The sequence below is a fragment of the Podarcis pityusensis genome (assembly GCF_964106645.2).
Source record: "Podarcis pityusensis genome assembly, chromosome: 2".
NCBI lineage: Eukaryota > Metazoa > Chordata > Lepidosauria > Squamata > Lacertidae > Podarcis > Podarcis pityusensis.
Window position 1 is genome coordinate 27,495,873 of NC_138029.1, and position 19,306 is coordinate 27,515,178.

The 19,306-nt window shown below is 48.2% G+C and overlaps 1 protein-coding gene across 9 annotated transcripts in view; it reads right to left on the reverse strand.

The window, feature by feature from the left end:
* Positions 1-19,306, reverse strand: part of SDK2 (sidekick cell adhesion molecule 2) — a 339,664-nt gene that overhangs the window by 22,977 nt on the left and 297,381 nt on the right. For 8 of the 9 annotated variants that reach the window (XM_080994333.1, XM_080994331.1, XM_080994326.1 and 5 more), the window contains exons 30-37: positions 16,888-17,089; positions 16,423-16,526; positions 15,347-15,417; positions 13,926-14,061; positions 13,085-13,141; positions 11,630-11,731; positions 9,776-9,891; positions 6,205-6,391 (exon numbers count right to left, since the gene is read on the reverse strand). In XM_080994333.1, the coding sequence (XP_080850459.1) occupies positions 6,205-6,391; positions 9,776-9,891; positions 11,630-11,731; positions 13,085-13,141; positions 13,926-14,061; positions 15,347-15,417; positions 16,423-16,526; positions 16,888-17,089 (975 nt within the window). The remainder of the gene's footprint in view (positions 1-6,204; positions 6,392-9,775; positions 9,892-11,629; positions 11,732-13,084; positions 13,142-13,925; positions 14,062-15,346; positions 15,418-16,422; positions 16,527-16,887; positions 17,090-19,306) is intronic. The other variant, XM_080994328.1, reaches the window with a different exon arrangement.

The following is a 19,306-nucleotide window of genomic DNA, read 5'->3' on the forward strand; positions in this document are numbered from 1 at the left end:
GAGGCAAAACCCCGGAATGAACTTCCTTCATCTTCCGATGTCCCGAACACTTCTCTCCACCTGTTGCGGTTCCTGGTCTCGAAGTACTCCTCCTCCTCAGAGTCCATCTCCCCTTCCCCTTCCGATTCCGAGAATCCTTCCAACTCCTCCTCCTCATCGGTGGTCCCAAAGTATTCCCTCCGGAACCTCTCCACAGGCTGAGGTTTCCTTGGGAACCTTTGATGGAACGTTTCTATCAATACCTCGTCATTGATATCTTCTGCCATTACCCAAGTGTTTTCTGACTCCGGTTCTCCTTCCCACGCTACCAAATACTCCACCTGATCCCCCTTCCACCTGGCGTCGAGGATTTCTGCCACATGGCTGCTGCATTCCCTTTCTTCTATGACCGGTCCCCGAGTGGCCATCCCTTCTCGTCCCCCCTCATACGGTGACAGTAACGACCTGTGAAATACTGGGTGCAGTTTCATGTGGTTGGGTAACCGGAGCCTGAAAGCCACTGGGTTGACCTGTTGAATGACCTCGAAGGGACCCAATCTCCTGGGTCTTAATTTCTTACAACCTCCTTTGAACGGCAACCCTTGGGTTGACAGCCACACCCTATCTCCCACCCTTATGGTTTCACCTTCCCTTCGGTTCTTGTCTGCCTGCCTCTTGTATTCTTCCTTCGCCCTTTCTAAGTTGAGTTGGAGCTGACGATGGATTGCTTCCATTTCTTCTACAAAATGCTCGGCTGCCGGGACACCCCATCTCTCCCCTTCTCCCCCTGGGAAAGCCCTGGGATGACACCCATAATTAGCCAAGAAGGGGCTCATCCCTGTGGACACATTCTCGGCATTGTTGTAGGCAAATTCCGCCAGCGCCAACTTTTCTACCCAGTCATTCTCTCTGTCATTGACATAACACCTCAGGTATTGCTGGAGGACCCCGTTTGCTCTTTCCGCCTGCCCGTTGGTTTCAGGGTGCCGGGCAGTCGAAAAGTTGACCTCCACCTGCAGTAAGCTCATGAGCTTCCTCCAGAACCTGGAAGTAAATTGTTTTCCTCGGTCTGAGACCACCCTCAATGGCACCCCGTGCAACCTAAAAATGTGTTCTACAAATAACCGCTGTCTCTTCCGCCGTGACTGCATGCGAGCAGGCTACAAAGTGGCACATCTTTGTTAGTAGGTCTACCACCACCATGATGGCTGTTTTCCCCTTGGACTTCGGCAGATCAGTCATAAAATCTATCGACACTGCCTCCCAAGGTCTTTCTGGGGTTGGTAAGGGTTCTAATAGCCCCGCCGGTGCCCGCCTCTCCCCTTTGGCTCGCTGGCATTGCTCACACCCTCTTACATACTCCCGTACATCTTCCCTCACCTTAGGCCACCAAAATTCCCTGGTGACCAACCACATGGTTTTGTGTTGTCCAAAATGCCCCGCCGTGGGGCTGTCGTGCAACTGCTTGAGTACCCTCCCCCTTAAGTCTCCTTCAGGGATATACAGTGCCCCTTTGTAATACAAAGCTCCATTTCTTTCCTCGAAACCCCCTGGTTCCTCTCCCTCACCCCTAAGACCTCTGAGCTTATTCTGGGCGTATTCATCATTCTCTGTTTCCTCTACCAGTTCTCTTTGTCCCACCAATGCCGCCCCACACACCCAGCGGTCCTCTGGAATGACATGTCTCTCTTCGGGTGCTCCCTCCCCCTCCAAATATTCAGGTTTGCGTGAGAGAGCGTCCGCCCTAATGTTCTCTGGGCCTGGCACGTAACAAATCTCAAAGTTAAATTTGGAGAACTCCTGGGCCCATCTCACTTGCCGTTGGTTGAGCACTCGTGCCGTCCTCCAATACTCTAGGTTCTTGTGGTCAGTGCACACTTGCACCTTATGTTGTGCGCCAATTAGCAGGTGCCTCCATCTCCGGAACGCCTCATGAATGGCTAGTAGTTCTCGGTCATACACCGTGTAGTTCCTCTCGGATTTGTTCAGCTTTCGCGAAAAAAAGGCACACGGTCTCCACTCTGACTCCTCCTTCCCTGGCTGCAGAAGCACCGCCCCAATAGCTCTGTCTGATGCGTCAGTTTCCACTCTCATCGGTTTTTGTAAATCCACATGCAGGAGTTGTTGTTCCGAGGCGAAGGCCCTTTTTAGTTCCTCAAATGCTCGCTCCGCCTCCTCAGTCCAAACGAACTTCTTCTTACTGCTGAGACAGTCCGTAATGGGCGCCGTCAGGTGGGCAAAGTTTCGGATGAACTTACGATAGAAGTTCCCAAATCCTAGGAACCTCTGCACATCCTTCCTTGTTTTGGGTGTTTTCCATTCCAGCACCGCCTGGACCTTGCCGGGATCCATGGCCAATCCCTTGTCTGACAGGCGATACCCCAGGAATTCCACCTCCTTGGTATGAAACTGACACTTCTCCAGTTTCACCCACAGCTGGTTGGCTTGCAGCCTGCTCAACACTTCTCTGACGTCTCTCACATGCTGCTCCTCATTCTCAGAATACACCAACACGTCGTCTAAGAAGGCCACACAATTCTTGTAAAGCAAAGGCCCCAGGACGTGGTTCATAAACGATTGAAAGCACGCGGAGCCTCCTTGTAGGCCGAAGGGCATAACTAAATATTCAAATGCCCCCAAAGGGGTGAACATGGTGGTTTTCCATTCATCCCCCTTCCTTATTCGTATCAGGTTGTACGCCCCCCTTAGGTCCAGTTTAGTAAAAATCTTTCCCTTCCTGACCCTTGTCAAAATGTCGTCAATCCTGGGCATAGGGAAAGCCACTGGTTCTGACACTGCATTTAAGGCCCTGAAGTCACACACAAGCCTCGGCTTGTTCGTGTTTTTTTTATCCACAAAAAACACTGGGCTGCCCCCCACCGCCCTGGACTCTCTGATGAACCCTCTCTTCAGGTTCTTGTCAATGAACTCTCTTAGCTCCTGCATCTCTCTGTCTGACATGGCGTACAGCTTGCCTACAGGGAGCTGTGCCCCAGGGAGTAAATTGATTTGACAGTCAAAGGGTCTATGCGGGGGTAGTTGGTCAGCTTCCCTTTCGCTGAAGACGTCGCGGAGATCTGCGTATTGTCGTGGTACCTTCACGTTCTCCGTTACTTCAGTCCCTGCTAGGGTGGCTTGGGCCCCTGCCAAACCCTTTCCCTCTTTGCAGTGTTCTAAGCAATGTGCTGAACCAAAAGAAACCACTCTCTGATGCCAGCCCACCAGCGGATCATGTAACGCTAGCCAGCTCATCCCCAATATAATGGGAGCTCCTCCCAAGGTGGCCACATTAAACGCTATCAGTTCGGTGTGCCTTCCCACCTTCATTATCATTGGGACAGTCTGCAAGCTGACTTCTCCTCCCAACAGCTCCCTGCCATCGATCGTGGTCACCTGCAGGGGGTTGCTTAAAGGGGTCGTCTGTATCTGGTGTTCAGCTGCAAACTCTTTGCTCATGAAATTGCAGGAGCTGCCTGAGTCCAACAGCGCCTTTATCTTTAGAGGGTGTCCGTTTGGCAGCTCTAGCGCCACTTCTATCACTAGGGCGGGTTTAGGAGGTTCTGGCGTGGGCACTTTCACTGCTCTTTGGCCTGGCTGCTGTGCCCCGACGGTGGCAGCCAGGCGTTGGCTTTTACTTGCTTCGGTATTTCTTCCTCTCTTCCCTCCACAGCTCCTACCATCCCTTGCCATTCCTTCCTCTGGGGGCAGACTCTGGCAAAGTGACCTGGCTGTTGGCAGAGATAGCATTTCCGGGCGCCTTTTCCCTCCTTCTTTCCCCCCTCACTGGGCTTTGAAACTGCGCGCGCGCGCGCTGTTCCGATTTCCATCGGCTCTGCCGGCGGGAAAGTTGGCTCTGGAATGTCTGGAATGCGGAACTCCTTCCAACGTTCCCCCTTCCCTTCCCGCCTCTCCAATGCTCTCGCCTCCTGGCGCGCTCCTATGGTCAGCGCTGATTTGGTCAGCTGGTCCATAGACTCCGCCCTGGGCGCCCGGGAAAGTTCGTCTTTCACAGCCGAAGAAAGCCCTTCTTCAAAGAGCATTTGAATGGGTTCCGCCGATAGATCCCACCCCAATTTATGGATCAACATGGTGAACTCAGTCCAGTACTCACGGACAGATCGGCTCCCCTGTTTGCAAGCCATTAACTGTCTGCGGACCACTCCCTGTTCAATATCGCTGGAAAACATCAGATCCATGGCGCGAAAGAACTTCATCGTGTCCTTTAGGACGTCACTATTCGCTGCCATCAGGGGTCTAACCCAGTCTCTCGCCCCCTTTTCAAGATGCCCAATCACGAAAGCCACTCGTGATTCCTCGTCAGGGAATTCATCAAACTGCAGATTGAGGGCATATTGCATCTCTGTCCGAAAGCCATGATAGTCTTTGGGCTCCCCCCCAAACTTCTGCACCAATCCTGGTACCTTTCTGACGAGCTGGGTGTCTTTCCCCTTTTTGTCTGCATCCTGAGCCCTCCTCTCCTCAAGCCTCGCCGTCTGCAGCGCTAGCTGGACCTCCAACACCCGGTACCTTTCTTCCAGGCTTGGACCCGCTCCAGCTCCTGCTTCTCCGGTTCCGGCTGGGTTGCTCATGATGCCTTCTCCTGCACAAGCTGCTCACGGAGACTGTCGGAATGCTGTGATGGGACGATGAGCTGCTTGTGTGTAAAATCCTAGTCCCTCAGAGTTTGGTCAAGTTTGCAAACCTCTGTCTGTAACGGAGCCCCTTAAACATGGCTCCGTCAGTCGCTGGCAGATTCCGACAGTGGTTGCTTTCGGAATCGCTTCCAACATAAAAGCTCCTTAACGGAAACACGTCTTCTGGACTCTCTGCGTGACAGTTTCCGGCGAGGAGTGGGTGTCCCTACAGGAGGTCCTGAAACCTCCCCACTGTTTTCGCTGGAAGTGTCTCTGAGCCATCCCTCCAGCTCCCTTTCCCTCAGCTCAGCTCCTCTCCCCCTACTGGTTCCCTCTTCAGCTGCTGAGTCTCTCCCAACCTGTGTGAGCCCTTTCACTTCCCTTCCTTCCGATGGCAGTTCCCTGACAGAGGGGCTTGAACATTCAGGAGAAGCAGGAACTTGGGGAGTTGGGGGCTCAGGACCTGCAAGCCGATGATTCAGCTGGTGGCAGCAGAGACATGCTGGGATGCTCGTACAAAATTAAGAGGACTGGACAAAGTGAATGTTTTACAGTGGTACCTTGGGTTAAGTACTTAATTCGTTCCGGAGGTCCGTTCTTAAGCTGAAACTGTTCTTAACCTGAAGCACCACTTTAGCTAATGGGGCCTCCTGCTGCCACTGCACCACCGCTGCACGATTTCTGTTCTCATCCTGAAGCAAAGTTCTTAACCCGAGGTACTATTTCTGGGTTAGCGGAGTCTGTAACCTGAAGCGTATGTAACCTGAAGCGTATGTAACCCGCGGTACCACTGTATATACTGGACAGATGAAGAATTGGAAGTTCTTCACTCTCTGAATCTTATTTTTCTAGCTATCTCTTTTCATCTCTTTTCTATTCTTCTTTCTTTCTTTCATTTTTCTTTCTCTATTATCCCCCCTCCCCATTTTGTGTTTTTATTGTATCGAAATAAAAGTCTTGGTTTGGTTAAGAAGAAGCGGGTGGGGGAAAGGTATTAAGCTTTGTATTTTTCTCTATAAACCTTAATAAAAATTATTTTAAAAAAATAAGAGGAAAAGGAGAATGCGGATGGGAGCTTAAGACTGCAGTTAAGAGGATGCAAAAGGGAGGTGATGACCTATCAGTATACAGTGGTACCTTGGTTTACGAACTTAATCCGTTCCGGAAGTCCGTTCTTCAACCAAAGCGTTCTTAAACCAAGGCGTGCTTTCCCATAGCAGCGGGGGACTCAATTTACAAATGGAACACACTCAATAGAAAGAGACACATGTTCTTATTCCAAGGCAAAGTTCACAAACCAAAACACCTACTTCCGGGTTTGCAGCAAGTTGTTCATAAACTAGGCTGTTCTTAAACCAAGGTACCACTGTAGTTGGACCAAAAAAGATTTGCTGCTTATACAGAGAGAAATCTTTTGGCCACACATGTTAAAAAAACAACAACATCTGTGAGACTGAATGAGAACGAACACTTCCCATCGTGGTCGTGCTCATGCCTTCCCATCCCCGGCCCAACTCAGCGCATCAGCACAGGACCTGCAAACTGCTATTCACAGCCAAGTCGCCGCTGCCTCTCCTCCCTCCTATCCCACCTGCTTGCTGCGTCCTGCCCTTGATGGGGGTGCTGCGGGGCCCATCGCCTGCAGCATTGAAGGCCAGGATGGTGACAAGGTAGGCGGTGTAGCCGGTCAGATTCTTGAGTTTGACGCCGTTCTCCGGCAGGAAGAGCGTTTTCACCCGTTCGGTTTCGTTCTGCCGCTGGGCCTCCCAGAAATAGATCTGTAGGGAAGAGGAAGTGGGACGTAGTGAGGAAAATGGGGGGGGGGGAGAGAAGTAGCACCCATTTTTCTCTTTGTGGTCACCAATGCGTTTCCAACAATGCTGCTCTTCCACTCCGAAATGTGGAATATTATATCTATAATATTGTTCATTCCTTGGAATCGCTACCGCCTTTATCAGCATAGGCTTGTCCTGCTAATAATTTCCTCAAGTCATGCAAATCAGGCAGCAGCTCAACCATCTAGAATGGAGGAAAGGGAACCTGTGGCCTTGCAGGTGTGGTTGCATTCCAGCTGCCATCAGCCCCAGCCGGCATGGCTAAGGGATGGTCACCTGATGAGAACTGGATGATGGAGGCATATAACAAGTTTGCCACAGTGAATAGGGCTGCAGAGGGAGGGAGATTTAAAGAGGAAATCCAGAGATGGAGGAAGGGGCAGGTGGAGAGAGGGAGTTCACCGGCATGATGGGCCTGCTAACTATGACTGTGCCCTACTATCCTGGGTAACAGCAGATGCCCTGGTACAATGCTAAAATATTTTTTACTCTTGGCTCTCTGGCCACCGTCCATTATTTTAACATCTCTCTGTCCTTTGTTGCTCTCTGCTACCCCAGTCCCTTGCCATAAGTTCAGATGCAGCTAAAGCCAAAAACACTGGGTTCTTTCCAACTCAGGGCTTATCCACATTTCACCTTTTCTCCACTCTTTCCAGGCAGTGTCCACAATTTAAAGCTCCATGTCCAAGAGCCCTTTTTGGGCTCCGGATCTTTCCCAGTGAAAACCTGCTCTTTAAAGCTCAATCGGAGCAAACATCAATCTGTGGGAAACCTCATATTGATGTTTGCTCCAGTTCAGCTTTAAAGAGCGGCATTTCAGAGGGAAAGCTTCAGGGCAATTTATTATTATTATTATTATTATTATTAAGGTGTAGAGCTCTGCCTGGAAAAAGAAAGAAAAAAAGGTAAGTGTGGATAAGCTCAAATTTACTTAAATAACTCAAATTCAGAAGAGGCCCAAAATGAAATCAATATGCTCGGCTAACTTAAATTAATCCCAAAGGAGCTCCTCTAAGTTTGACTTAGTTGGATACAAGTCCTTTTCTTTCTTTCTATATATATATATATATATATATATATATATATATATATATTTCAATTTCCTGTTTCACAATTTAGAATATTCATTTAAACAACCTTAATATATCAGTGACTTCCCTTCTTCTCTTTCCATGGTTCATTGTGCATAACATAAATCCCTGCATATTTTATATAAACTAAACCATTCAGTATTCCATTATTACTTCCATCAAAACTTATTTACACTGTTGAATTTTTCCTAATGCTGCCAACATTTTCAAGTGTATACAATTTCCCCCAATCTTTCCCAATCTTCTTTAAACAAATGTTCTTCTTGTTCTCTTATTCTATAAGTTAGATCTGCAAGCTGCATATATTCCATCAGTTTAAGTTGCCATTCTTCTTTAGTTGGGACCTCGCTCGTTTTCCATTTTTGGGCTAACAAAACATGGGCCACTGTAATGGCATACATAAATAAATGTTTTCAGGATACAAGTCCTAATGCCCAATAAATGTGTGTGCAAAAGTTTCTTTTATTTATTCAAAGCACAGGACATAAATCTCCTTGTTACACACACAGAGAAATTTTCTTATACCTAGCTCATGCCACTATGTTCCAGAAACTTTTAAGCTGGCCTGTGAAAACACGTTTCCAAAGGCTATGAAATGAATTAAGCACCTCAAAAGATTTCCCCCTGAGGATTCTCAATGGGGAAGGTGAGCTTCTTCTGTTAAATGGGCACATAACAATTAGGACATGTTGGCCCCTGAACTAGGCAAGACAGCACAGGCAATCCATTTTGCAGCCTTGGCTCATGGGGATGGACTAAGAATGGAGTAGTTAACAGTGCACCTCTGAAGTCACTCTTGGGTGATATCCAGACTTCCACAGAGAAGCCGGACCATCCCACCAAGCCATGAAGTCAAGGCGCCAGAGAGACTGCAGCAAGCAGGCTCCATGGCAACACTTCCCGGCACCCATGGAGGTTTCTTAGGAAACAAGGAAGCAACTTTCCAAAACTGCAGATCTACTGGCTTGTAAAGTGCCTCACTAGATCACGGATGGGATGCTTGAAGACAGGATGAAGAATGGCTGCGCAGGGATTGGCAAGAGGCTAATTCCAGTTCCACAATATGGTGGCTGGATGCTCTGTCATCTGCCACAATCCAGGGGACAGGCTTTTAAGCGCATTGCAAAAAAAGAGAGTCTATGCTGGGCTTGAACAAATCACATGAACAGCCCAGAAGTAAGGTCATTTCACATGCCACAAACATTTGCCATCTGGATAGTTAGCCTTGGTGAAGACTTGACATTTTCATCCCCCAAAATTTTTTTGATTTGAGTTTCCAATGAAATGAGGCTGCATTTTAATGTTTTATGTTGTATTTTAATCTTGTTTTTTTAAGCTGTATTTCAATCAATTGTTTTTATATTTGGTGTTAGCCGCCCTGAGCCCGGTCTTGGCTGGGGAGGGCAGGGTATAAATAAAATTTATTATTATTATCTCAAGCATATATTGTAATGGCCAATCTCAGTCTCCTTGAGGAATGCATCTGTTGTAAATTTGCACCTGACACAGGCACACTTTCCAGTTTTAAAAGGTGCCGCGCTCGTGCATTTTCAACATACCCATAAAAAACGTAAGGCGCAGAGCAGCCCTTAGTTCCCCAGGGACAAAAGCAATCCTGACAAGGCACAGCATGTGAAATTCCAGTGTTTTATTTGAAGCTCAACAGCATCACTTGCAGGGGAAATGTAGAAACACATCCCCCCTCCCCCAAAAAATTCTTGCTTGTTTCATTTCCATTCTCCAACAGACATAGGGCTGCTGAAGTCACAGTCCCACCCTTTAAATGGATCCAGCCAGAATATCTGCTGGCTTTAAAGTAGATTCCGAACTGCTGCAAGGCACTCGTAGGCCAACGTGGTACCCTCCTGATGATATGGACTACAACTCCCACAATCCCTGACTACTACTCATGCTGGCTGGGGCTGATGTGAGTGGGAGGCTTACAACATCAGAAGGGAATCACATGGGCTACCCCAATCTAGCCTGACATCATGCACTGGAACACCATTCCCCATTACTGCAAGAGTTTCTAACATATTAGGCTGTAGAGGAATGTGCAAGAAGACGCTGCGATACGTTTATGTGGCAGCAGCAGCAGCAGCAACAACGGCAACTCCCTTTACAAACTCTGCAGTGCAAAAGGTTTCGCCTCCTATCCACAAACGTCCCCCAGGGTGACAAGTGCACCAGCCTTCTTCACCTGTAGCCCAGGTCCCTCCCTCCTATGGCCTGGTACCTTGTAGCCTTGGATGTCTCCGTTCTGTGCCTCGGGGGGTGGCGGCTCCCATGTGATGTCGAGCTGGGTAGCCGTGGCACTTTGGATGGCCACATTCTGTGGTGCAGCTGCAGGGACTGAAGAGAGCAGAACCGGATGTCAGCGAGAATAATAATAATAATAATAATAATAATAATAATAATAATAAAATGTTTATTTATACCCCGCCCTTCCCGGTTCAAAAACCAGGCTCAGGGCGGCTAACAACAAATTTAAAACACTTTAAAACACTTAATTATAAAGCATAAAATACATGAATAACAATAAATTCAACAAAATTCAAAAATCCATTAGATAACCCCCAGGGCTAGCTGGCTGAATTGGTCCTACTTGGGCCAGCGAGGAGGCCAGGGGAGAATTAGTTGTGGGGTCTCAGAGCGGGTGATCTTCGCAAAAGGGGAGGGGAAGGGAAGAGAAGGGAAATAAAAGATCAGGCTGAATTCAAATTAAAGGCCAGTCGGAATAGCTCTGTCTTACAGGCCCAACGGAAGGAGGTTAAATCCTGAAGGGCCCTCATGGGACAGAGCATTCCACCAGGTCGGAGCCATCATTGAAAAGGCCCTGGCCCTGGTGGAGGATAGTCTGACTTCCTTAGGGCCCAGGACCTCTAAACTATGGTTATTCATGGACCTTAAGGTCTGCTGCGGGGCATACCAGGAGAGGTGGTCCCGTAGATACGAGGGCCCTAAGCCACAAAGGGCTTTAAAGGTCAAGACCAGCACCTTGAACCTGACCGTATACTCCACTGGGAGCCAGTGCAACTGGGTGAATATGCTCCCATGGCAAGGACCCCATGAGGAGCCTCGCTGCAGCATTCTGCACCCGCTGGAGTTTGTGGGACAGTTTCAAGGACAGCCCTGCGTAGAGCGAATTACAGTAGTCAAGCCTGGAGGTGACCGTCGCATGGATCACTGTGGCCAGATCGGGGCGGGAAAGGTAAGGGACCAACTGCTTACTGAGGCGAAGATGGGAAAATGTTGCCTTAGCTGTTGCTGTAACCTGCGCCTCCATGGAAACGGAGGCGTCAAGGATTACACCCAAACTCTTAACGGAAGGCACTGGCACTAATTGGGCCCCCGCAAGAGAAGGGAGTTGGTCCCTCATCCCCATGCCATCCCGACCCAGCCAGAGGACCTCTGTCTTTGAAGGATTTAGTTTCAATCGGCTCCCAGGAAACTATCCAGCCACAGCCTCCAAGCATCGGGTCAGTGTGTCTGGGGCCGAGTAGGTGTGGTGCCTGAGTTAATTGATGCTCTGACAAGTCCACAGAGAAGCAGGGACTGTTTTTTTTGGTTTGGAATGGATGTTTGTTTACCCTACATGACTTCCGGGCTTGGCCACAGACCTGTATGCTCTTGGGATCCACCCCTAATGACCTCTTGCTGGCAGCTGCCTCTGTATTGATTAAGGAATGGATCTGCTGGCTTGTTGTGTGGGATTGGAAGCTAATAGGCAGCTGCCTTACATGGAATCAGGCCACTGGGTCCATCCAGCTCAGTACTGTCTGCACTGACAGGCAACAGCTCTTCGGGGTTTCAGTCCAGGGAGTCCTTCCCAACCCTACCTGGAGATGCTGAGATTTGCACCTGGGACCTTCTGCATGCAAAGCAGATGCTGTACCACTGGACTATGGCCCTTACTTGTAGGCTTGCACTAGAGCTGCAGGCAATACAATTTGTTGCTCTTTCAGCCTGCCAGCCTGCTCCCTCCTCAGGCTTTTGCTCTAAGCTTTCAGGAAGCACAAGGATATAGGGAAACAGAAACTTGAGAGAGAAAACAGCTCCTGGAGAAGAAGAAAAAAGACGCCTGGCTTACCAGCCTCGCCCACAAAGACCTCCTGTGGTGAGCTGGTGGGGCCCTCACCCACGGCATTGTAGACACTCATTCGGATCTCATAGCGGCGGTGCTTGTTCAGGTCTGCAGAGGTGAGAGGCAGAAAGGAGATTGTTATACATGGAGGCAGAGGCAGAGTTTGTTTCTTAATTATGGCATTGCCTTTAAAAGTAGTGGCATATACATTCCTGGCTATGATCTGGTTTCACGTTTCCCTCCTTTCTGCGTGCTCCTACCTGACACCACTCCCACAACGGTACTAATTCCTTCACAGCCCTTTGCGAAGCTGGCAGATGGTGCCAGGATATTTCTCCAGAAGGTAAGAGGACAGAGCAAGGGCACCAGAAAAAATAATTGTGACGTCTGCCTTCCAGTATGTGAACTAGCACTTTAGAAAGCCTTCGTGGTTCTAAGCAAAAGCTAAGCAAGATGAAGTAAACTTTGTTGTAAAAGGAGTCTTAGGCTGTGCACATGCTATATACCATGTTCAAAATGCATTCTTTCCCTCAAATATTTCAGGCACTGTAATTTACTACTACTGCTTTCCAGCAACCCAGGCATGTGATAGTGCCCAGAATTATTTGAGGGCAAGAATGTGCTTCAAATGTGTTTTAAAAACATATAGTGTGTACACAGCCTTAACAGGCCTTACAGTATTGAAAGGGAGATATTTCACGTAAGCAAAATTCTTCTTCATGAACCATGGTCCTTACTTCCCTGCTCCTACATAAAGCCCCTAAATTTACCACAAATCTCCGCTTTGCTCTCTATTATTCCACTCTAAGCAGTTAGGAAAGAGTACCCAAATTAACAGGGAAAACACCATAAAAAGCAAATGTGGACTGCCTGTGTGTTTGGATGACAAACACAAAACTAGTTCTGTTATTATATTGTGATCAGGAAACCGGGACATCTACTCATGGGGAACTTGCACTTTCTTTTTTGTCAGATTAGGGATTTTAATTGGAAGCGAAAGAAGCTATCCTTGGGCAAAGGGGACATCCTGGGCTCTAGAAAGTGATGAGCTAACAACAACAACAAAAACAGGGAAAGAGCTGCTGTTCTCCTTGCAGCCTGTCACCCTCCATAGAAGAAGAAGAGAAGAAGAGTTTGGATTTGATATCCTGCTTTATCACTACCCGAAGGAGTCTCAAATCGGCTAACATTCTCCTTTCCCTTCCTCCCCCACAACAAACACTCTGTGAGGTGAGTGAGGCTGAGAGACTTCAGAGAAGTGTGACTAGCCCAAGGTCACCCAGCAGCTGCATGTGGAGGAGCGGAGATGCGAACCCAGTTCCCCAGATTACGAGCCTACTGCTCTTAACCACTACACCACACTGGTGACAGTGCTAAAATCTAGATAGGAACTGGATTCAAGGGAGACCAGAAACACAAGCAGAAACAATCGCACAGACAAGAGATGAAGCACCCACTTACTGTCCAGCTCGTATTGTGTGAGGGAGGCCTCGGTCAGGTTCCGCATGGCATACGTTGCTGTGGGGTGGCAGGTGGTCAGAAGGGAGAAGCAGTCAATGCAGGTTAGCCACATGTAAATAAACATCTTGACAATGCAAGCAGGACTAACAGACATCAATTGGGAGTGAGGGAGAAGCAGCTAGGAGAGAAACTCACAGCCACATCAAAGAACACCGAGAAGTCTCCAACGAAGTATTGGGAAAGGGGGGAAATATCCCAGAGAGGGGTTGTAGCTACCAAAGACGGACAAACCTGACCAGAAAGAGTTTATGGGCATCAGGATAGCGTGGGTGATAGATCTTCCCAAATGACTCAAGAGCCCATTGTCACTGGATCCAGCAATTCCACCAAAAGGAAAAGTCTCTCTCAGAAAGAGACACCCTAGCACTAAAAAGACCAAGCTGATAGGGCTGAATATACCAACCACTTGCTAAGATCAATGTTTTCCATTTCAAACGCACTGGGAACAACAATGTATTATTCTAGAGCAGCTTCTGAATGCTTGCCACACTGACTTATGACTGCAGGGGAAAATGCTTGTCAAGTCACTTTTGTTACTGGAGAAAGCACTGGGTAAAATTAGTGCTAAATCTTGGGCAGTACTTAGGACCAGTGCTTGTTATGGGTGGCTTGCTCTGGAATGATGGTTCCCATGCTGGTGTTTGTTGGCTTGTTTTTTTTTTTTTGTTTTTTTTTTTTTTTTGCTGCAGCGTAAGTTGAAGGCAGTGGGCAGGGGCAGACCTTGGCTAAATTCTCACTTTCTCCAGTTCCCAGAACCCTCGCTGCTCACAAGCATACTCACAGGTGAGTTCTGCCCATTTTGCACTGGGATTGCCGATACTGCGTGCAGTGAATCCTCGCACCCCTTCGTATGCCAGCTCCCGGTAGCGGATGCGAAAACCTAGCAAGATGCCATTGATTCTGTCCTCAGATGGAGCCTATGGAAGGAGAAACAGATAAATCAACGAGGGACTCACAAACTCTCATTTGCTTCCCCTTGCACAGCTGACACTTGTGAGACCGGCTTCCAACAAAAGGATTCTGTCCCATATTATACCTGCTTTCTAATACTGTCACCTCCCATTGCCCAGTCAAAAGCTGGAAGTGGTGCTGAAATGCCAGGGCTTCCCTTCCCTGTCATTGCCAGGAGGGAAGCATCACTGGAGACCCGCAAAAGGCGCCTCAGCATCTTTATATGCTCTTTGCCTTGAGGAATGGATGGGTTGGGTGTACTAGTCAAACTACTGATGCCTACCTCAAGCATCACGCGGGTGGCGTTGTGGGTTAAACCACAGAGCCTAGGACTTGCCGATCAGAAAGTCGGCGGTTCGAATCCCTGTGACGGGGTGAGCGCCTGTTGCTCGGTACCTGCTCCTGCCAACCTAGCAGTTCGAAAGCACGTCAAAGTGCAAGTAGATAAATAGGTACCGCTCCGGCGAAAAGGTAAACTGTGTTTCTGTGTGCTGCTCTGGTGCTGCTGGCCACATGACCCGGAAGCTGTACGCCGGCTCCCTCGGCCAATAAAGTGAGATGAGTGCCGCAACCCCAGAGTCGGCCACGACTGGACCTAATGGCCAGGGGTCCCTTTACCTTTACCTCAAGCCAATATTTCACACTGGTTTGGTTAAACATTTCTGTTTCCCACTTTTCAGATCCTCCATAGCCTTCCACCACCCCCTTGCTGCAACATGCATGCAAACTCAACAGAGTCCACAGTTTCATCACCAAAGTCACCTGCCCCATTTTGACAGCAAAACCTTCTTTTGTGGGTGGAATAAAGAATTCTGAGCTGGGGCTAAAGTGCGGAAACTAGGTATATATCTGTGCATAATAGACATGGTTGCAAATCTCATGACCGTTTTCAAACTCAACTTTCTAAGACCATGCTCAAGACCTGGTATAGGCCAACTCGGCCCTCCAGATGTTTTGGGACTACAACTCCCATCATCCCTAACTAACAGGACCAGTGGTCAGGGATGATGGGAATTGTAGTCCCAAAGCATCTGGAGGGCCGGGTTTGCCTATGCCTGCTCAAGACAGAGACACTACCAGATTTGCTGGCCATCAGAAATAAGCTTAGAATGCCAACCAGAACCACTGTGCAGCACAGTCATGTTTCATTGGTCGGAAGTTTTTCCCCAATACGGCGAGAACTCTTGAACATTCCAGCTCTCCTACTCATCAAGTTCCAATGGGGGAGAAAGAAAAGGTACATCACCCTACCTGCCAGCGGATCAGTACAGATGTGGTGGTGTGTGGGGTCACTGACAAGATAGTGGGAGCTTCCTCTGGGGCTGAGGGAAGAGGAAAAATATATATATATATGAGTCAAATGCAAGAAGATCCAAGCTGTTCTTGCTTGTCTTCATGAGACACAGAGCCCTGAGAAATGGGAGGCTACTTGTTGCACTCAGTTGACAACTTGCTGTTGGTGGTAAAGGCCCAAACTGGTTACCATTTTACAGAATATTGGTGGATTTTGCAATTCGAAAGCAGGGAGACAATGGTTTTTGATGACGGAACATTTCCACGATGTGGAATATCTTGGGTCCAGTTGGTAATGGGTGTCCTTTGCCCTCTGTACAATCTGCTCTGCCCATCATTGCCCCCTCCCTATCCCCTTTAGGACCATTTGTTTCCTCGAATTACAGTGGTACCTTGGTTCTTGAACTTAATCTGTTCTGGGAGTCTGTTTGACTCCCAAAACCATTCAAAAACTAAGGCGCAGCTTCCAATTGGCTGCAGGAGCTTCCTGCACTCAATCGGAGGCTGTGTAAGCTGCGTTGGATGTTCCGCTCTATGATGCTTTAATGTCCCTATTACCGCTCTTCAAAATTACCCCAACCTTTCCCATCTACCGGTTTCCTCAACCCCAAGGTGTCCGTCGCAACACTGGTTTTGCAGTCCACAGCAGCCAGCCTCAGCTGCAGCCCCTACTCTCCTCCTCTGTTCTAACAGCATCAGGGCCACTTCAGGCAACGTGCAATGCATGGAAGAGATTGGCCCATAACGAAAGAATATGCAAAGCTAGATGTGGAAGAGGGAGGGAGGTGGTTGAGGATGAAGACAGGTGACTGCAGAGGTTTGACTATGTTCAAACTCTTTCCTGGTTCTGTTTTTGTGATCTGGATGCAGGAGTGAACGGCTGAAACAGCACTGCTCCAGGTAGACTGGAAGAGGTAACCACTCTAACCATGTACACTGTAATGGTTTCACTTGCACGAGAACTTCTGCTCCTATAACCGGAAGAGGAAAGCGTCGCGTTCTAAAGTAACTCATGATTTAATGCATTCACATACCAGCCTGTAGTGTAGTGAGTGACTCTGATTCTTCACTGTATTCGCTGTCACCAATATCATTGGTTGCCTTGACCCGGAATTTGTAGGTAGTGAAGGGTTTCAGCCTGCAAAGGGAGCACATGGTACTTGGCTTGTTTTTGGAAGAAAACCACAAGATGCAAACAGAGGCACAGGTCTTGCTGTATTCTGCCTGCCAAGCCACTGATTTTTAACATGTTCTGCCTCGAGACTAACAAGCTCATTCTCAGAAAAGCTATCTTAATACTGTGTGAACTAATGGCTAGCCTTGATTCCAGACTCAAGAACACTCAGGCAGGAAATTTCAGTTTGGACTGGTGGAAATCTGAGGACAGCTCTGTGACTGGAAGATTTGCTCCCGATCCAGTCACATAACAGTCGTCCTTGTCAATGCCACCTTCTTTTCCAAATAAACGTCTCCTTTCATTCCACCTGTTGATGTCTCACCTGTTGACTATGAAGGATGTGGTGTTGTGGTTTACGGAGGCAGAATGCAGCACCCATTTCCCATCAGGAAGTTCCCGTGTTTGTACAGTGTAATACCGGACAGGTGAGAGCCCATCACTGCCCGGCTCCCAGGACAATAGTACACTTCTTGACTTGACATCTTCCTGCAACACAACTGGCTTGCTGGGAGGTTGGGGACGGTCTGGGGGCAAGAGGGGTACAGATCACTGAAGGCTGGAAACATGGGGTGAAAATAGACATGGCAGTGATAGTATAGGTTTAAGGACAAATATGAGAACCCCCCCATCCATCACCTTGAAGAGAGTTTAATACCAGCTTGAAAGAAACCTGATTTGCACATCAGATCTAGGCAATACCTTCCCTATCTGACTCTAACCTATACTGAGTTAACACAACACTTGTTAGTTTACAAACCAGAGAAGCTGAGCTCCAGCATGAGACCCAGAGTGTTCATTGGGTTCCCAAGAATCATATTCTCTTCTCCTTTTTAAAAGTGCTTCCCCCCGACCCCCATGATCAAAAAAGGAGAAACCATCTGTATTTTAATGTGATGCTCTCATGGGCTTCTTTAAACAGAAAAGTAATGTGATATTTCAATTCAATGAAAGCGACAGGGCTAGATAACCACTCCTGAGTCCTGACTATCTTTCTGCTTGTTTTCTGATTCTTTGGAAGGCAGTGGGGGGTGGGGCAATTTGCTCCTGGAGAAGTACAGTGGTACCTCTGGTTACGTACTTAATTTGTTCTGGAGGTCTGTTCTTAACCTGAAACTGTTCTTAACCTGAAGCACCACTTTAGCTAATGGGCCCTGCTGCGCCGCCGCCGTGCGATTTCTGTTCTCATCCTGAAGCAAAGTTCTTAACCTGAGGTACTATTTCTGGGTTAGCGGAGTCTGTAACCTGAAGCATATGTAACCGGAAGCGTATGTAACCCGAGGTACCACTGTACATAAGCTTCAAATAGCCCCATGAAAGCAGAAGATTGGCAGCGGGGGCGGGGAGTTCATTCATGGGCTGATGATGAGAGACCTCTTTTTGGTATTTGGTACAGTGTTTTTGCGGGGTAGCACTGTGGTCTAAACCACAGAACCTAGGGCTTGCCGATCAGAAGGTTGGCAGTTCGAATCCCCGCGACAGGGTGAGCTCCCGTTGTTCGGTCCCCACTCCTGCCCACCTAGCAGTTCAAAAGCACGTCAAAGTGCAAGCAGATAAATAGGTACTGCTCCATTGGGAAGGTAAATGGCATTTCCGTGCGCTGCTCTGGTTCACCAGAAGCAGCTTAGTTATGCTGCCCACATGACCCAGAAGCTGTGGACAAACGCCGGCTCCCTTGACCTATAGAGCGAGATGAGCGCGCAACCCCAGAGTCGTCCGCGACTGGACCTAAAGATCAGGGGTACATTTACCTTTTTATGGTGTTTTTAACAGAGGCCTTAAAATCCTATGCCTGAGAGATATAGTGACTCAAGTAGTAAAAAGCAGAGGTGTATAAAATAAAAAAAACTTTTTAAAAAAATCACAAAACAGCATGGAGTTGGTGGAGGGTTGTATTATGGACCAATGAGTGCCTTTTTGACACATGAACAATCGCATTCTATGCAGCACTCGTAGTCATACTAGATGAGTGCAAAGGGGGAGCCATGGGCACTAACTCCAGGAGGCCAAGCTGTTCCTTATCGTCAGGGGATGGAGGAGGCAGCTGAGCACTGCTTCAGTGGCCTGTTTCTCTTCCTCCTGCCATGGAAGGGGGCAGAGCACAAGAGAGGAGGAGCCACAGTCACTGAATTTGGCTCCGCCCCTCCTCCTCCTGAAACACGACCCCCCCAATCTTCGGCGCAAGTTGGCAACTCTGGGAGGAGCCTCCCTAGTTTCTCTATATTATAAAAAATGGTCAGGAATGCCCTAATGAACATTTAATTATTTATACACAAATGACACTTCCAATTAAAAACAAACAAACACCAGATGATGTGCATTGTGGATCTCTGGTGAGCCTACAGAACGTTGCTTTTCCAGTTTTGTGAAATCCAAGTCTGCAGCAAACAAAAAGGCTTTCGCATCCAGCTGTAGCTTGAGAATCTAAAATCCGTGTAGATCCACTACAGACCAACCTCCTTTTCATATCAGGAAAGTGCATTAGCTTAAGGCCAACATATTTCGCCGAACGAGTTAGAAGCCTGAGGCCCAAACCAGGTGTGGCATGGGACTTATTTAATCTGAAAGCAGCTTCGGAAGTCTGCAAGTCGAAGCAGATGAACAGCTGTATGCTTAACCATTTCTGTCCAGGTGTTCTTTCATTCAAAATCCCCCCCAACTTATTTTCCCACTCACTGAGGGGGGGTGGGGAATGAATGTAGCTGTATCTCAGGAAGAAAAGGAGCTGTGGGGTGTGGGCGGAG